At 38.0% G+C, this 17,192-nt stretch overlaps 1 protein-coding gene across 2 annotated transcripts in view; it reads right to left on the reverse strand.

Moving 5' to 3' along the window:
- Nucleotides 1–17,192, reverse strand: part of gabrb4 (gamma-aminobutyric acid type A receptor subunit beta4) — a 69,148-nt gene that overhangs the window by 21,914 nt on the left and 30,042 nt on the right. For both annotated transcript variants that reach the window (XM_023275410.3, XM_023275408.3), the window contains exons 3-4: nt 9,691–9,758; nt 6,968–7,188 (exon numbers count right to left, since the gene is read on the reverse strand). In XM_023275410.3, the coding sequence (XP_023131178.1) occupies nt 6,968–7,188; nt 9,691–9,758 (289 nt within the window). The remainder of the gene's footprint in view (nt 1–6,967; nt 7,189–9,690; nt 9,759–17,192) is intronic.

The following is a 17,192-nucleotide window of genomic DNA, read 5'->3' on the forward strand; positions in this document are numbered from 1 at the left end:
ACCTTTTAAAACTGAGCCCCTCTCACTTCAAACCGCTAAGAGGAGACAAAGAAAAGAGACAAAAAAGGGAAAACATCTCATGTGCACTAACTTTAATTTTAGAAACTGTGGCAATGAATAGCATAAATGTGTAAATGTATGAGTCCTTCATTCAGGTTGACTGAGAAAATACATGTTTAGGGCCTGGAAGTTTAGTAACAAATACTGAAATTAGATACGTAGCAACACATTATAACCACAGCGGTTTATGAAGCTATAAAGAAACTTTATCAGTCCAAAACATAAAATAACGGTAAGTCAAGCACATAACCAAAAAACACAAATAAATAATCAAAAACAACAAAAAAATAAGTGAACAAGGTGTGCTAAAGTTGCACCAAGTGAAAAACGGAGCAAACTACTAACTAAAACATAGAGAAAACCTACAATGTGCTGCCTTAAACCCCATGTTGAAGCAAGGTCTTGTGTCCTCTGTGATCATAAACAGGAAGACATATCCTGTCAAGATGCTCTTACTGTTCTTTAAAGACAATACCCCTGATACAGTAGCACAGTGAAGCAGTGAAATCCAGACAGCAGCAGCAGCAGCAGCTTACAGTAATGGACAGAAATGAATTCTTTACCCCTTGGCAAAAAAAGAAAAAAGACACCCACTAGAAATAAAATTGACTTTATGTGTGACAGTTAACAAGTCAGGAGAGAATCATCATTGAGTAGGCACGAGGTGGGACGGCTCAAAGTGAGGGCCTGGGATTTGGAAATGTCAGCAGATGTAGGTCAGCAACTTATAGTCCCACCAGAGATGGTCAGCAGCCTCAGACCTGAGCAGGCAGCGCTCTCCAACACAGCAGTCTGTATGCTTTATAGCTTTCAAGATATGCAATATGTCACTGTCATCTCACTGGACTGATCGTTAACACTACGAAGCACAGAACATCTACATATATAGAGAAACCTATGTGTGAAGTAAAAGCTAAAATCAGTGTTTTGTTGCAAATTTAACTTCTTTAAACTCACTGCAATGCAAACACAATTCATGAACGAAACAAAAAGCTGAATAGCGTGCCTAGTGTCTGAAGTAGCGAATAAAAAAAAGGTGAATTCCAACTCCTTTTTAGAGGCTAGTCTTGGCATTTCTGGCCAAGCATCATGCCAACATAACACAACAACTAAAAGCAATCTGGAGGTGGATCCCAGAGGCCTGGCACTACAGACAGAGAGGCTTTTAGATATGTGAGCAATAGTTTTTTACGCCTACACAGTCTACTGCCGTATCTATCTCCGTGTGGTAGCTTGCTTACCAAAGAAGATCATTGTACTATCACAACGCTTGGCTTAATAAACAGAGGAACATGAGAGAGCAGATTCACAGAAATGGGAAGAGAGAAAACACAATCTGGCGAGAGCTTAGCTCAACAAAGCCCTCAATGCTCTCAGGACCCAGAGCACTATCAAACTGGCTTGTCAGTTTGCTGACAATGATTCAGCCTCTCAACTCACTGGCAAGTCAGAAAAACCTGCTCCACACTTTCTACTGACTCTGACTTCTTTTATTGATGTTCAAAATGACTTTGTTTGCAACATCCAAACGCTCTCCTGCACTGCTCTTCACACTCAGCCTCCTCCCTCCCTTCTACAGAAAAGTACAGCATAAGGTTAGCTCAAACTACAGAATGACTCAAATACATACAAAAATGTAAATTCTAGCAAGAGCTTAAAATCAGAATTATAAGGTGATGAATTGGCGCAGTTTTCCAGATTTTTACCAAAATTTTGGTAATTTTTCTACATATGAACCATCATTGATCCATATTTGGCTTCTAAGAAATGACTCATGGGCAGGCATACAATACATCCATGAACAATTTATAGTTTAAACTCAATGCCATTTACATGTCTTTGGTATTGGTGAAAAAACTTCTCGTATCCCGCATTAAAGTAAAAGTACCAGTACATCAATGTAGGCCTAATGCTATATTTCAAGTACAAACCCTGCATCCTAAGCCCTAAATAACAGTACAATAGTGATATTAGCAAAATGTATGAAAGGCAGAAGCACTTCCTCTCTTAGTGATATTATTTTTTCTGACATTGATTGGACTGGTAAAGCTTGGGTGTGCTGAAATCTAGAAGGTAGATCTTCCCTCTCTCCTCTAGCTAGTGTGGTGGGAGGGTCTCCCACCACATGAAGATAGTCAAGTCAAAAGATAACATGAATTTGTGGCTTGACACAGGATTCAAATCCTGCTCTCTGTAGTGAAATTTCTCTGTCTAACCCATTATGCCACCTCACCCTCCTCTCATCACTTTGCTGTTTATCCTATATCACTGGAACTGGGTGAAAGCCTTATGATTGGCTAAAATCGTCTGCCATGCACTACATTTTCTAAAGCCTGAGAACAGAGCAAAAAGTCTGCTTTCATCTCAGACCACTTCAATAACAACATAATGAAATGTTAGTATGGAAGTACTGCCACGTGAGGCAAACAGAACACTGCCTACTCCAGCTTTAATACTGATGCATCAGTTTTTACTGCTGTGGCTAGTTGAGATGGAGCTAGTTTTAAATACATTTACATAATTTGGTCCTTTAGTCTAGTGGCTACCAACCTTTGGAACCAGACACCATTCAAAGAGTCGCAAAATTAATTATTATCATTACTGTAATCATTATTTCATATTATTTTTCATTAATAATATTATTTTCAAAGGCTAAAATAGTTGTGAACCACTACTTCAACTATGCATAGGATTAATATATGTCAAATCTTAACCTGACAAGCACCTACTGATTAGATCTATCAAGTGGATGGAGTGGAGCAGTGCCATTTTATTCAGTTAGATCAGATTGTTTCTGTTTGTCGTGACACTAGACAAGGGGGTTTGAAGCAGAGAGGTCTAACACACAAAAAATCGGAACCGAGTTTAATATAATTTGTATGTATAATTTCTAATATTTTATGATCTAGATTTTAGTGGTCTAACCCACAACCCAAATATAGCGCTACAATGGCGCTTTGAATGTTAGACCATCCTTGAAAACATAAAACTTTGAACCAATTTTTCTCAAAAACTAAGAAAGTGGGTTACACCGCTCTGCTTCAAAACCCTTCAGACAATCTCTGTGAAAGCTGATGCAGTCAGAAACGTTGGTGCAATCTGACTCGTAATCTGACAGAATAAAGACTGCAGGTACAGAGAATGCACCATTCAACACTCCACACCAGATCGATTGTTAAGAAAAGAGGGTGAGGTTGTGAAGCACAGAGACTGTCAGCTTGTGCTTAAAATGACCATAAAAATAGAACTGGTTCATCAACACAACTCTGATTAAAATCACAGTGAAAAGTAGGAATCGAGGTAAATAAAGGCAAAGAAAAAGACAAACACAGATAGCAGCACATTTCACAGTGAGTGGATCGAGCGCAGCACAAGGTGCAGTAGTGTGTGTAATGCGATTGTCCATACTTTGTATTCTACTGCGCTCAGCAACAGCACAGGGGACAGATTCAAACAGGCGGTCTTTACAAAAAAATGCATTTAAGGCGACAAAACCCTCAAGAAGTCAGACTTGAGAGCCACAACATTCAAATGAACTCAACTGAGAATATCAATTGTTGAAGTTGGGTCTTTTGTTCTCGAGAAAAAATATGTCCACACAACCCTTGGGCAAAGTCAAACATTTCAACAAAGAGATTCAATTACATGCTTACAGGAGGCATGTAAAGGTCCTGGAATCACTTCTGCATGTAGATTAAGCATTGCTTCTAATTACTGTACACTGCTGAAAAAATGGTCTGGAGGACAGATCCAAGGGCTTGATGCCATCTGCTGTACACCATTACTGCAGTGGGGAATGATAACAGTAAACCCCAGTGTGTCTGAAGATGAGATGTTGGTGCTGGTGTCCCTAGCAACGGCCTTGGCTTTCTGTTTCATGCATGCATAAAACCAGCAGAGGTGCAAATGCAGGTGTAATACCATTATCTTCTGGCACAAGTCCATTTTACGATGCTTGTGCCGCTTCTCTGGCTCCCAGAGGAAACTGCATGCAGAGTGCTGAGTGGAGCAGCTGGGAATGTTTATTCAGATCGGGTGGTGCAACGTAATTTTGGTACCATTTTGGCATGAACTTCTCCTGTGTCTCCACCTGCTTTAATTGGAGGTGACACAGAGTTTATAAGCTTGTAAATATTTAAAAACTATCAAAGGTACATTTTTAATGAGATTAAAGCAGAGCTTGCACTTTTTGGTTTATTCTTATTAATATTATCCATAATAGGATGTATGAAGGCCCCCATTAAACAGCAGTAGGAGTCAGGTATTAGAAGCGGATCTGACTTGCCTTTACAGAGGTACAAGCCAACAGGACATTTCATTGGGGGTCGACTGACAGTTTTTTCAGGGTCAATATCAATACAGATTATTAGCAATCAAGGAGACCGATATTTGGAACCAATACACATTTGCATTAAAAATGAAATCCTTAAGTGTCAAAAATTTAGAATAACACAAACTCCAGCGCAAAATGTTTTAAATGTTTTAAGAATTTTTTTAGGATTTAACCTTTAATTTTGATTACTGTCACCAATCAGGTAGTACTATGGGCGAGGTGATGTTTGATACCACAGTGTAGTGACTGCAGATAGAGAGCCACATCAGAGCCAAAGCAGCACATTTTTAAATGAACTTACTTTATCAGAGATCAGGTACACAAGAAAAAAAACCCAATGCAGCCAAACCAACAATCCGTCCCGTCTTACCTTTGATAACACATTCCTCGTAGCAATAATTTATTCATCTCTCTCTCTGTCGTGACCAGACACATCAGTAAAGATTGTCCTCGTCTGGTCACCAGCTAAAATTAGCTTGCCAGAGCCTATGCATAATTGTAGAAGACAAAACAAAGACCATCTCACAGATATTTATTTGCCACTTCCACATCAGTCAGGCTGCATTTCTGTTGGAGCAATAATAGTCCTGTGAAGAGTCATGAAAGGAGAAAGAAAAACTTTTGCCATCACGTCTCCTTTTGTGTCAGCACCAATTCAGTAATTCAGAGTTCCTGAATACTGATTACTGCATTAATAATTCATTACTTCATATGATCTAAACCTTGTCACTGCCATTTTCTTTTATTCATGGAACAAAACATGTTCCCAGCTTCTTTGCCTCCATCAAATTACTTTATTTTAATGATTTGTGTTAAGAAAAGCAGCAATCCGCTCTGAGCACGAACAAACCTCAAGACGTTTTCTTACTTTTAGCTGTGCCCAGGGGATTTCTGGGTCCCTCTGTGCACATTTACTGTTGAATGAATTGTTTGGTTTGTCACAGTGATGTGGGAAATGGAGGTGTTGTGCTTTTTAAACCTTTTTTTAGCCTTTCTGGGTCAATGAACCTTAGCTTTAAAGCACCTTCCCTCCTCCAAAAAGCTGTGATTGTTTGTTTGAGGTCACACTTTGTGGACCATTAACTTTATAAATAAAACTTTAAAGTCTGTTTATTGTGATCAAAAATAAATCTGTCATAATTCATCCTACCACAGTTATACTAGGAGGGCTGATATTGTTTTTCTAGCTCCACATGTAAGTTAGCTAAATTTTCCCCCGGCTGTATTACTGCTGCTGACAAATGACAGACAGCACATATGCAATTAAAGTTATTGTTAGTATTGTATGTGTCTATCTTTAGCAGTTAGAAGGTTACAAAAAAGTGTGGCTTTTTCTAAATAGTGGTGATTCCATCCACCCATTTATTATATATGCTAAACTTGTCTCGGGTTGCAGGGAGGTGAGGCCTATCCCAGCACGCATGAAACGTTTTTACTGTATATACAGAGTTTCTCAGAGGCTTCAACTTCTTGCATTATTAAGGCTTCAGAGAAGAACAATTTAAAAAGACAACTAAAGTCCATCCAGTCTCTTTCCATACTGTATCAGCTTCTCTTCAGGGTGAGATGCAGCACGAATGGAGCAAGAGGCACAGAAATACCCTGGGCCAGTTGCCGAGGAACAGCAGGCCACAAATAGTCACATTCACATTTTATAGCATTTCAGAGTCCAGTTCATCTGACCTGTTTGGTTTTTGGACTGCAAGAGTAAACTCAGGCCACATATAATTTGAGACAATTTTGTTACAATATAGTTACATCTGAAACTTAATATGAATACGAGCCACCTTAGCTACAAGCAATAATTGCATGATAATGCTAAATGCTATAATGTAGCGTAAGTGTGAGTGTGATTGTTTGTCTGTATTTGTAGCTGTCAGTCAGCTGGGATAGTAACCAGCCCCACCATGACCCTAATAAGGATTGAGCAGTGTGTAGATAATGGATGAATGTTTTAACCGTAAACTAATTCTGAAGAAGAATAACGACACAGGAAGCCCCACCCTGCAAGTTGACCGGATTGGTTTCTTAGGTCTGTTCTGTATAAATTCATAAAAGTTTGAATCCATGTTTTAGAGACTGTTATCTGTACACTGCAGGTTAAAATAAATAAAAAAAATTAAAAATTAAAAAAATTCACTGAGGGGAACTTAAAATCAGTCAACCACAATATCTACTCAAAGCTACCTAACATTATCTGGAATTAATTACTTGTCCAAGTAGGTCAGTGGCAGCAAATTATACTGAATATACTAAAGTGAGCAATGTTTTTATTACTTATGAATTCATCACTTAAGTCATAAGAATAAAAATGTGTGAATTCTTCTTTAAAAAATGACTCAGTACCACTGTGGTTCATTATTTAGCCACAAAATTGCAGTTATGCACTTAAAATTAACACTGATCATCTGTTACTAAGCGTGTCTGCCAGTTTGTGTGTATGAAAAGCCCACACAATTCTTTAAAAAAAAAATTGCAACTAGTATGAGAAGTTCAGCTATACCAAGAAGATACATGTGAAAAGAAAAATTAATATGAATCAAATGCACATAAGAGAGTTTCTGCTGCTCTCACCTCAGTCCATATAAGACGGTGCCATCGGGGTGCAGTCGGATCATCCGGTTTTTTACTGTCACACCATGAAGAAAGGACTTCTTGTCATTAAGGAAGTAGGTGTCAGGGAGCCACAGCTGGTCTGCTACACGGTTGTCCAGAGTCAGGTTTAGGTTCAGCTCACCGTAGGCCAAACGCTTATCTCGCCAACTCTGCTGGAAATACATTGTGATGGTATAGTCCTGGAGAGAAAGAAGGAAAAATTAACATTAATTCACAGTCAAATAGAACAAAACATCTAATTTACACATGATTACACGTTATGCTAATAATTTCATTCTGTTTCATAAGTTTGTTGAGTTTATATATATCAACGTGGCCTTTTCAGATAACAGTAGACATGGGTGATCAAACTGTTAGCAACAAATGAAAGCAGATGTGATCACAAACATGTTACTTTGTGGTTAAAAGGCATTGAGTAGTTATTGTCAGTTCTACAATAACAATTGAAAAATAGCTTCAAGTAATGTAGCACGCAAGAACAACATAATGCATACTAGAAGACATGAAAATAAAAACTAAAAAAAAAACACTCCATTGAGTCCTTTTACTAAAAGAGAGGCAAAAGCTGTTAGTGATAAATATATGCATACATGATCACGTATCAGGAAAGTTGTTTCTAAACTGGACATAAAAGCTCAAGGGCTCAGTATTTGTAAAAAGGCACAGAGTAGGATTAGGACACAGGGAGAAAACCTACAAATACATGCACTTCTGTGTAATACCTAATTGGAAAAGCACTCAAGCGTAGATGTAATGTTTGTCAGCTAATGCATCATTGTCCCTGTCATCAAAGTGTTGTACTGTTCACAGTATCATGGAAAACACATTGGCTTAATGTAAAACCTTCACAGTTTAAAAAACAATAATTAATCTGTGATTAATACACTTCAATTTAAGTAAAAAAAAAGATTAGCTAAATTTCACACTTTAGCATGATGCATATTAAGGCGTCTGGTGTCCTGTATCCCTTATGATTTTTTATTAATGATATGAAATGTTTTGTACTGAAATGTATCCCCTCTGAACAAATGAACGGTCACAGGGCTTAAGAAGCGCTACTGATAAACAAATCAATCTATCCTCTCAGTCACATTGGTTGTTAAAAAAGAGAAATTTCACAGGCAAATATAGGAAATGCACTCTAAATTCCCTTTAGAAAAACACAAACAACAAACATTTTGACATTTGATTGCCTCCAAAAACCAGCAAGCGGCTACATTAACATTTTATGTGTTTTTGTTTAATCTGGAAGAGCGATTCTTATATCTCGCAAAATATCTGTTGGTACTCAGAAAAAAATATGAGTATTTGAGTAAGTTAGTGTTCCCATGTTTCTACTGTGCATCTAATCCTCTCATGAATCAAAGACTTTCTACAAGAATGTAGATATATGAAGCAAATCATAAACAAACATAGTTAAAACAAAGTCTGCCACAAGACAAATTGACAAAAACAAAGATAGGGTAAAAGAAAACAATAGAAGACAGACAAGCTGCCGCACCATGTGGGAGGAGTGAGCAGCGCTGTGAGTGACGATGTCACGCTGAGTGAAAATAAAGACAGTGCTAAGAGACACAATGACGTCAGACATCTGCCATATTGCTTTCTTCACTACTTTGCCCTACTGCACTCACGTCTGTCAGGGCACAAGAATGTCCTGCATTACCTGCAGAAATTCTACCAGGGCCAGAAGATCAGTCGGTCAACATAAAACACCCAGTCAGGTGTTGTTTTCATTCTGACAACTAAGGTTTCATTCAGTAACAATAAATGTAAAACTCTTGACTAACACATGACACCCTGTAGCGATATCCTTCAACATGGTTTGGCCTTTCAGTCCAGCTGATCCGTCTAAAACACAGCTGGCAGCGTCTTCGGCAGGGAAACCAGTGAGGGATCATGTCTTTGTTGCACTAGCGACTCCTTCTAGTTGATCTGGTTAGTTGTAATTAGTCTCTCAAAATAGACTGTACAGCTAAATTGCATTTTCATTTCTGTTTTGAAAGAAACACATTTTAACTTTAAGAGGTAAAACTGTGACATTGTAGGAAAGGCTTCCAGTCTGACGGAGCCACAGTGTTCTCGAAGGAGGTAATGGATAAGGATGGAACAGAATTTTCACCCAGTGTGGGGACCAAAACTCCATCATTGTTTTCACTCATTAGTTAGGTTTAGGTGACAAAACTACATGGCAACTTTTGTAAAAACACCACACTGTGGTAAACACTTTGATAGCAATAGTACCATGTTAGAAACTTAGGCACCAAAATTGGTTCGGGTTTTGGAAATGGAACAATTTGGGGAGAAATATGGCCCTTTCACAACATGTTTGAAGCTTCTCTATGTTCTGTGTTGCCAGGGTGATGCACCCCATCTAATGCATAATTGGTTAATTGAACATGAGTGACAGTAAAGCAGTAAAATGAATCTGATGGACTGATTTTAAGTACATTTATGATGTGACATAATTCGGCAAAAACAGACTTCCCTTAAAATGTTATGAAGAATAAAGTTTAATTGTGTAGGAACAAAACTATTTTGAGGTTGGACAGGATGGTATTCCCTCTCTATAAAGCTCCTTGCTGGCAATGACACATACTGCTGTGTGTAGGTTCACTGGACACATTTTGGATGGTGGGGACAAACATAAAAACGACAAGCCCAAGGAGATTTCAACTTACCATGTTCACTTCTGAGATGGAGTCGATACTTGCTATGTTGATGCTCATTCCTACGATGACTGGAGAACCTGTGGGAGCAAAGGAAAGGCCGGGATCACCAAAGACCCAAAAACAAAAACATCCATTCAATGGACTAAAACGTGATAACTTATAACCAGTTAGGTTCCCTTTACCCTGCTTGTAATTGCAATTAAAACAGTTTGATAAATTCAGCTCCATCAGATTTTGTTTACTGGTGAATGCAAAACCAATAATGCCTTACTCATTTTGCATAAGAGAGCAACTGTCCTCTCTTTACAGAGCGCTGCACACTTCAACTCAGACTGAACTCATTCATCAGCCCTGCAATAATCCCCATTAAAAGGCTCACATCAGATAGAAGATTACACTTTATTTGCATTTCTGCAGCTGCACTGATGAAAAATGACATTTAAAAGCAAACTACTGCTCAAATACACAGGCATACTTCGCATAGTGTCCAACACGGCGGTGGGTGTGTATACAAAACACAACGCAAAGATGGGTTACTCTCAGAAGCTTATGAAACAACAGAGGAAATGCACTCATCCACACTAATTTCTAGACAAGCAGCTCATGTGAAGGAACACGGAGCGCAAACCATGCCTCATTTACATGATTACAGTACATGTTGTAGACATGTAAGCAGCTGTGCACGTTGACTCTCTTACATGTACAATAAACACTTAGCCCACTTCAGTATTCAGACACCTTTAGGTTTACAAGGATTATCCATCCACAGAGCCCATGTAAGAGGAGTTACTGTAGGCAGTAGCCAGCGACTTCAGACACCCTATGACTCTTTATATGATCACTAACAGGGAGACACAGATACACCTTCATACCACATTGTCTCAAATTCAGAAAATTCATGAAATATTCAGAAGCAAAATATGTACTTAACATCTGTGTGCTTACAATATACTTTGAGTAATTGCTATGATGAATTACCATGTGCTGTGGTATTCCCTGAGCCTCCAGCCTGCACAAAGTTTATTAATTTTGTTGGCGTCGGCTCTTTTCAGATTAGGTTTGATCCAAGCTAACTCTGAGATTTTTGCATCACACCACAACCACATTTCCTCGTTGGCCGACACAATGCTGCAGAAGGTAGACGCAGAACTGCAGAGAGAGCTGCTCACACCACATATTACTTGTTTTCTTCCTATGCCTGTTCTTTCTGATGCTCGGCACCCACCACCTGAGAAGCTGTTACCCCGGGCAGTGGCCTTTGGGAGTGAACAGATTTGTTGCCACTGATTCTCAATGTTTTATTAATACAAATTCTTTCTCTTGCCATCTATGCACCTCAACACTCCTCCTCATTCCTTTCCTCTTGTCACCTTTACTTTGCTTGATCAGGTCACAAAATATGAATTGCTGACACAGAAAACGGAAACAGCCCAAATAGTGCAGTGATTGGTTCAAGTGGTAGAGCTGATTCAGTATTTTCCGATAATGTTTCATGGTTTTATAGTGGAAATGCTATTTGCATAGGAATCATAAACAACACAGAAGCAGCTGTACCGCAGTGTACGCTATCACATATATCATTATATTTAAAAGAGAACCAATTCTATGGCTTTCTACCTAAATGAAGGAATGCAGTGGGTAAATGATTGCATTACTGCTCTTGTATATTGCTGCTTTTCCCGTTCTGTCTTTCTAGACCCCCTTTTCTCTTTGTCATTCTATATTTATATCCTTTTCAGTGACTCACCGCACAAATTAGTAACAAAACAGAAGCTGCTAAGGATGAGACCAGTACTGAACAATGGAAGTTAGATCACATTTGCAACTTTTTTTCTTTTAAAATTACCATGGCATCATCTTCTACACTTATCAGATTCCATCAGCTTTATTTGCTGAAACAGAATGAAGCTTTAAAGATATTTTTAAAGTTCAAGTAGCACTGAAGCGTCAGGCAGGAGTCATCTTTAATTGCTCTGGTAATAATTTGCTATGATTTGCACATTTTAGGATAAGGTATGGACAGTTATGGCCCGCTGTGACTCATGGAGGAAAGGGTGATTCATTTTTAGGTCCAGCTGATTGATGCGCTGCACAAGTTCACAAAACAGATTGTTTTTTTCTCTTTGACCAGAACAGACCTACAGCTTCTCTTCTGAATCATCTTAAAATAAAACACTTTGAAATGTAAAAAGAATGGGGGAAAAAAAAACTTGACAGCTGCTGTAGACAGCAGGAGTCATGATGATGTTTAAGGGTTGTAGATTTGCACGGTTCAGAACCCATAAGGATTTTTGACAATGTATAAAAATCACTAATATAACCCTAATGTGTCCAAATACCATCATCATCCTGAAGTAAAGACTCTAGATGCCTAAAAGGTTATTTGACTATACATCTTATTAATAGATATGCCTAAAAATACATTCCAAACCAAGCCGTCAGTCTGCACTTTAACCTCACTAACTATAGTATCACTGTAATAACAACATAGACCCACAAACTGTATGTCTGCTTCAACTACTTGTATAGAGATTGTTGTATAGTCTACTACATGAAATATGACTAGAATTAATACATTATAATTCATACTAGTATCTGAGTTGATGATTAATTAGCTTATTTGAATTGTAGTTTTAAAATCACACCGCCCTCATGGACCAAAATGTCTGTTTTTGTCATTGTGTCTACTTAATTTATCAAATAGTTACTTCTACATTGCATTAGAGCATTTCAGTATATCGCTACACTCCAGCACAAACAAAAAGTAGACTTCAGAGAAAGTGTAAGAGGGCCCAGGCACCCCAAGCAATTCAGAACCGAAGGCTCACTGACCTGGAGCGATCGGGAAGCCGAGACCATTGTTGACTGTGGCTTAAACAAATGGTTTAACACGCAGTTGTTTGCATGCTTGGGCAGGCTCAGACATCCTCCTGCAGGGTACATTTCAAGGATCTGACCCAGCGTGGGACCACAAAGATTGTTGTTTTGTCTGTGTCTGCACCAAAACCATTCTCCATAAATCATTTTGTTCCTTATTCATGAGTGATGAATGTCTTTTACTGCATCCTCTGTTCTCAAATGCATATACACTACTGTGAAACCGGTAAGTCCGTTTGAAATGCAAGAATCTGCTATTAATTTTAGATCACAAGTGTAATAACAAAACTCTACAAAAAAAAAAATCTTATAAATTTAATAGGTCTTTAAAGTTAAAAAAAAAAAAGTATTTTCTCTCCATTTTGACACCACATTTGTTGTATGCCATGAACCATACAGATACTAAAATGTTGTGCACTTAAGTATGGTTCCAGTGAACGAAGACTTGTTGGAAACCATTAACTGCAACAGAAGTCTCTGTCATGGTGGCCCATTGCAAGTTAAACTCCCACCATGCTCTTAGCCATCGAAACACCGTAACTATCTCACAAAACTGCTTATTTAAGAATTTTATTTAGAATTTAGATAGGACCCTCGAGTTACTACAGTATTAAACATGAAAAGCACTCAGAGAGTGCAGTAGTACGGCAAGGCTGCTCATTCCTTGTATCATTTCAAGTCCCTATAAGTCCGCAGCGGTCGATTTGTAGTAGGATCACAATCATGTGATTGTCAGCAGGCAGCTGATGTAGTGTTCACTTGTAGTCATAGTTACAGTTATCTCGCAATGACACAGAAATCTTTAACAAATCTGTGGATCCAGGCTATAAGCCACATCACTATCACTACCAAAATCTAATCAATTAGTCCTCGTGTCATTTCTGACCTTCTCTGAAAATTTCAAATTTCCAAATTTGTTAGTCTGGTTTTGAGTAATGTTGGTAACAGACAGACAAACCAGCGCCGATCGTCCCATAACTCCACCACACTCCTTGAGCTGTAGTCTTCAAAATAATCTGCATACCCGATTTACATTATGAAGTGACTCGTTTCCTGTGGCTAACATTAGTCCAGCTACTACAGTAATTATCAGTGATTATTAATAATTCAAAGCCAAAAAAAGATATTTCCCATTTAATCAAAAAAATTATCTCTGTGGTATTAAATAACCTTTTCATAGTAATTGTGACTAATTGTGTTTCATTTCAGAAATGTATTTACAGTATTAATCTTGAATGTCACAGTTTCATATATTATAACATGGGAAATACAATAGATTCTGCGAATTTCTAATTCTCTTTTAAAAGATGAAACATTTTATAATTATTCATAGTTATAGGTTATTTTGTCTAAGAAATGTAAATTCACAGTTTGTTTTTGTCATGTTTTTATATTCTTGTATCTCAAAAATACAGGAAAAAGTAACAAAACTAAAAATCCTGTTAAATTGTACCATGTGTGCTTTTACAGGGCAGCTTGTGGTGCAGCTTGGACTTGTACTTGCACACAGAAATGTGCTAAACCTTGCTAGATGCTTGGAAAACCCTTTAGCAGCTGTATGGTGGGCTGTTCATGCATATGTTAACAAGTAGATGCAGTTAGTTGAGTTGTCAAGTTATCTCTGAACGCCACAAGTTATTATTTATCTCCAAATGAAACTATTATACGTTATTCTCCGATACAATCCCAATATCTGAAGGTATTAGGAAATTCTCCCCTAAAGCCTGACAGTATTTGTCTATAGCGTCACTGATTCAAATTTTGCTGCAAGACTCTCTTCGATTTCAACACCATCAGATAAACGACAAACAGCACAAACAGTCTTAAAACTATGATAGCACAAATATGTCTCAAAAGATCACTTCTTTCTATGGGGCCTTTCCTGCTGATACTGGGTTTATCATAATGTTTCGCTCCAAACACTAAAATATTGACCTGGAAACCACTTGACTGAGAAGGCCCATCTATGCTCTATCTCACACCATGGAATCCTTTTTTTTCTTCCCTGGCTTGTCCCACTACACTAAACGCCCTCAAGCATCGTCATATTCCCCGACCCATCTCTGGCAAAAGTAGGGCCATTTTCCATCGCACTTTGTGAAAGCAACCAGTAACAGTTTTCCCCAGGGATGTCAAAGTACATTCGTTCGCTAGATGAAAACAGAAAGCACCAAATCTCACCCTCTCTCTCCCTCTCTGCATATTTTGACCCTGCTTTAGTGAAACAGAGGCATTCACTTTGCCACCGCAGCTTTCTCAAAATAAAACTGCTACCTGCACTTGCACTTCACAAGTTAGAAAAAGAACAACGCCTCCCTATAAAAAACCTTCAGATCTTTAAATAAACATTTCATAGTTTTCAACCAACTTTTAAAACGCTGCCTGCAGACTGCTTTACTTTTGCATTGTTGGAAATTCTTTGAAGATAATATTAATAACTGATAACAAGCAGCTAATTAATGTCACCTTTTAGTCTGTGTTTTTGTGAGAGTATCAAAAGTCGGACTTTATACAACAGTGAGAGAAAGAGATTGTAATGTCAGGAGTTGAACCTTATCATCTGTATTCAATCATCAGACTAGTGTGTAAACAGTTTCCACTACGTTTCCAAGAAGCCAGTGAATGTGTCAACCTGCTCTGGTTTGCTGACGGATCTTGGCCAACATCACAGTGGGATCAGTTTCAAGCAGATGTCCGACGATGGGCTGGATATAGATGTGGTGCATTAAAACTGAATAGAGAAAGAAACAATATGCTCTGATCTTTAATTGGCTACCAACTCTGCCTCATGTGGCTTCCTCCCTGCCAAACTGGGCACAGGAACAGCATTCAAGAGGATGGAAAAGGTTAACAAAAATTTCCTAAAGTAAAGGAGCCCTGTGGGGCCTTTGATGACTACGACATGGCAGTGCAATGATCACAGGTTCTACCAGCATGAATTTTCTCCTGTGCATGCTGGCTGTGAGCAAGACTGACTGCAAAGGAGGGGAACTGTTGCTGGTGGCAAAAACAAACAAACAAAAAACAGCACACAAATGACAAAGAACAAGATAACAAAAGCAAAATTTAGATCATTTAATTAAATCAAAGCAGTACTACGGTGTATGTAAAATTACTCTGTTACAAATAAATGTATTTCTTTCAAAAAGTAACTATAGTACCATGTGCCGATTTATATAGTTTTGGGTAGTTTATCCTGTAGATTGAGGAACACTTTGCAAATCTATTTCATGAGATAGGTGTGTAGAAGAAGGACAGGCATATCAATAACAGAAACATTCATTTGTGATGTTTTGTTGTTAAACGGTAGTGTGTTACAAAGAGAACCCATCCTAAATAGCTAGTAACTGAAACTCTGATATCAGTCACATTCCCCACAAAAGATGTGACTTCTTAAATGGCATTCTACTCCATGACCATTTTTATTAACATTCAGAAAGTTAGAAAACACTCTGTATGACGATATAGATGCACCCCAAAAATGTTTGCATTAAATGAGTAAAACGGTATGATGTGAATGCTTAAAGTCCCCAAAGGCTAAACCATACTCCCAAACTATATATACATCTCCAGAATCTTGTAGCTGAACCTGCAGGAGTACATTTACACAGCAAGTAAGAAAACAGTATTTATGAATAAATAGAATCCTTCATAATAAACAGGAAAAGTAAGACACAAGTTAACTGTGTGTGTGTGTGTGTGTGTGTGTGTGTGTGTGTGTGTGTGTGTGTGTGTGTGTAAAATTTGTAAAAATCTAGTAAAATCTGTAGCAATGCACCACTATTATAAACTGTTCATATTTTTGTTTGTAAAAAATGTATGAAGCAACATTAAATGTTAATAATAATACATTTACTGAAGACTTTATTTAAATACCATTTGAATAAATGTACCGCTGTCTATTCAGATATATGCAAATTCAAAGATGAATGATTAGTTACTAGCATTAAGTGACGATAACATAGGAGAGCAGTTTGCAGTGACTTATTAAAATTCATTGGAAGAAGAGTCTGACATTTTGGAAAACATTCTCAATCACCTTCTTGCTGAGAGTTAGAATAGAAGATCAATAGTTCCCATATCAGTCTGGGAAATGTAGTACTAAAGCCAGCAGGTAGTTAGCTTAGCATACAGACTGAACATGGAGAAACCAGCCTGGTTTTATGTTAAAAGCATGAAAATCATGTTGACAAGAGGCCAAGTATTTGATTTGGTATCAGAATGTATTTTTTTGCAATAGATGTTTTATTGAATGCCATATAGTTGCAACGAATTATCCAATCAGCCTGATTTTATCCTGACTTTAATCATACTATGTTTTGTTACTCCACCAAGCAGGCACAGCCTCGGCAGAGTTATGTGACAATCAGTGTTGGTTTGTCTGTCTGTCTGTCAGCAACATTACTCAAAAACGAACTAACAGATTTGGATGAAATTTTCAGCACAGGTCAGAAATGACACAAAACCCAAGTGATGTGGCTTATAGTCTGGATGCATGGATTTGTTGTAGATTTCTGTATCACTGCAAGATAGCAGCACGGTGTCACTGTAACTATGACAACAAGTGAACACTACATCAGCTGCCTGCTGACAATCACATGATTGCGATCCTACTTCAAATTCAGCGGGACTTA

This window comes from Amphiprion ocellaris, chromosome 14 (assembly GCF_022539595.1).
Source record: "Amphiprion ocellaris isolate individual 3 ecotype Okinawa chromosome 14, ASM2253959v1, whole genome shotgun sequence".
Lineage (NCBI taxonomy): Eukaryota > Metazoa > Chordata > Actinopteri > Pomacentridae > Amphiprion > Amphiprion ocellaris.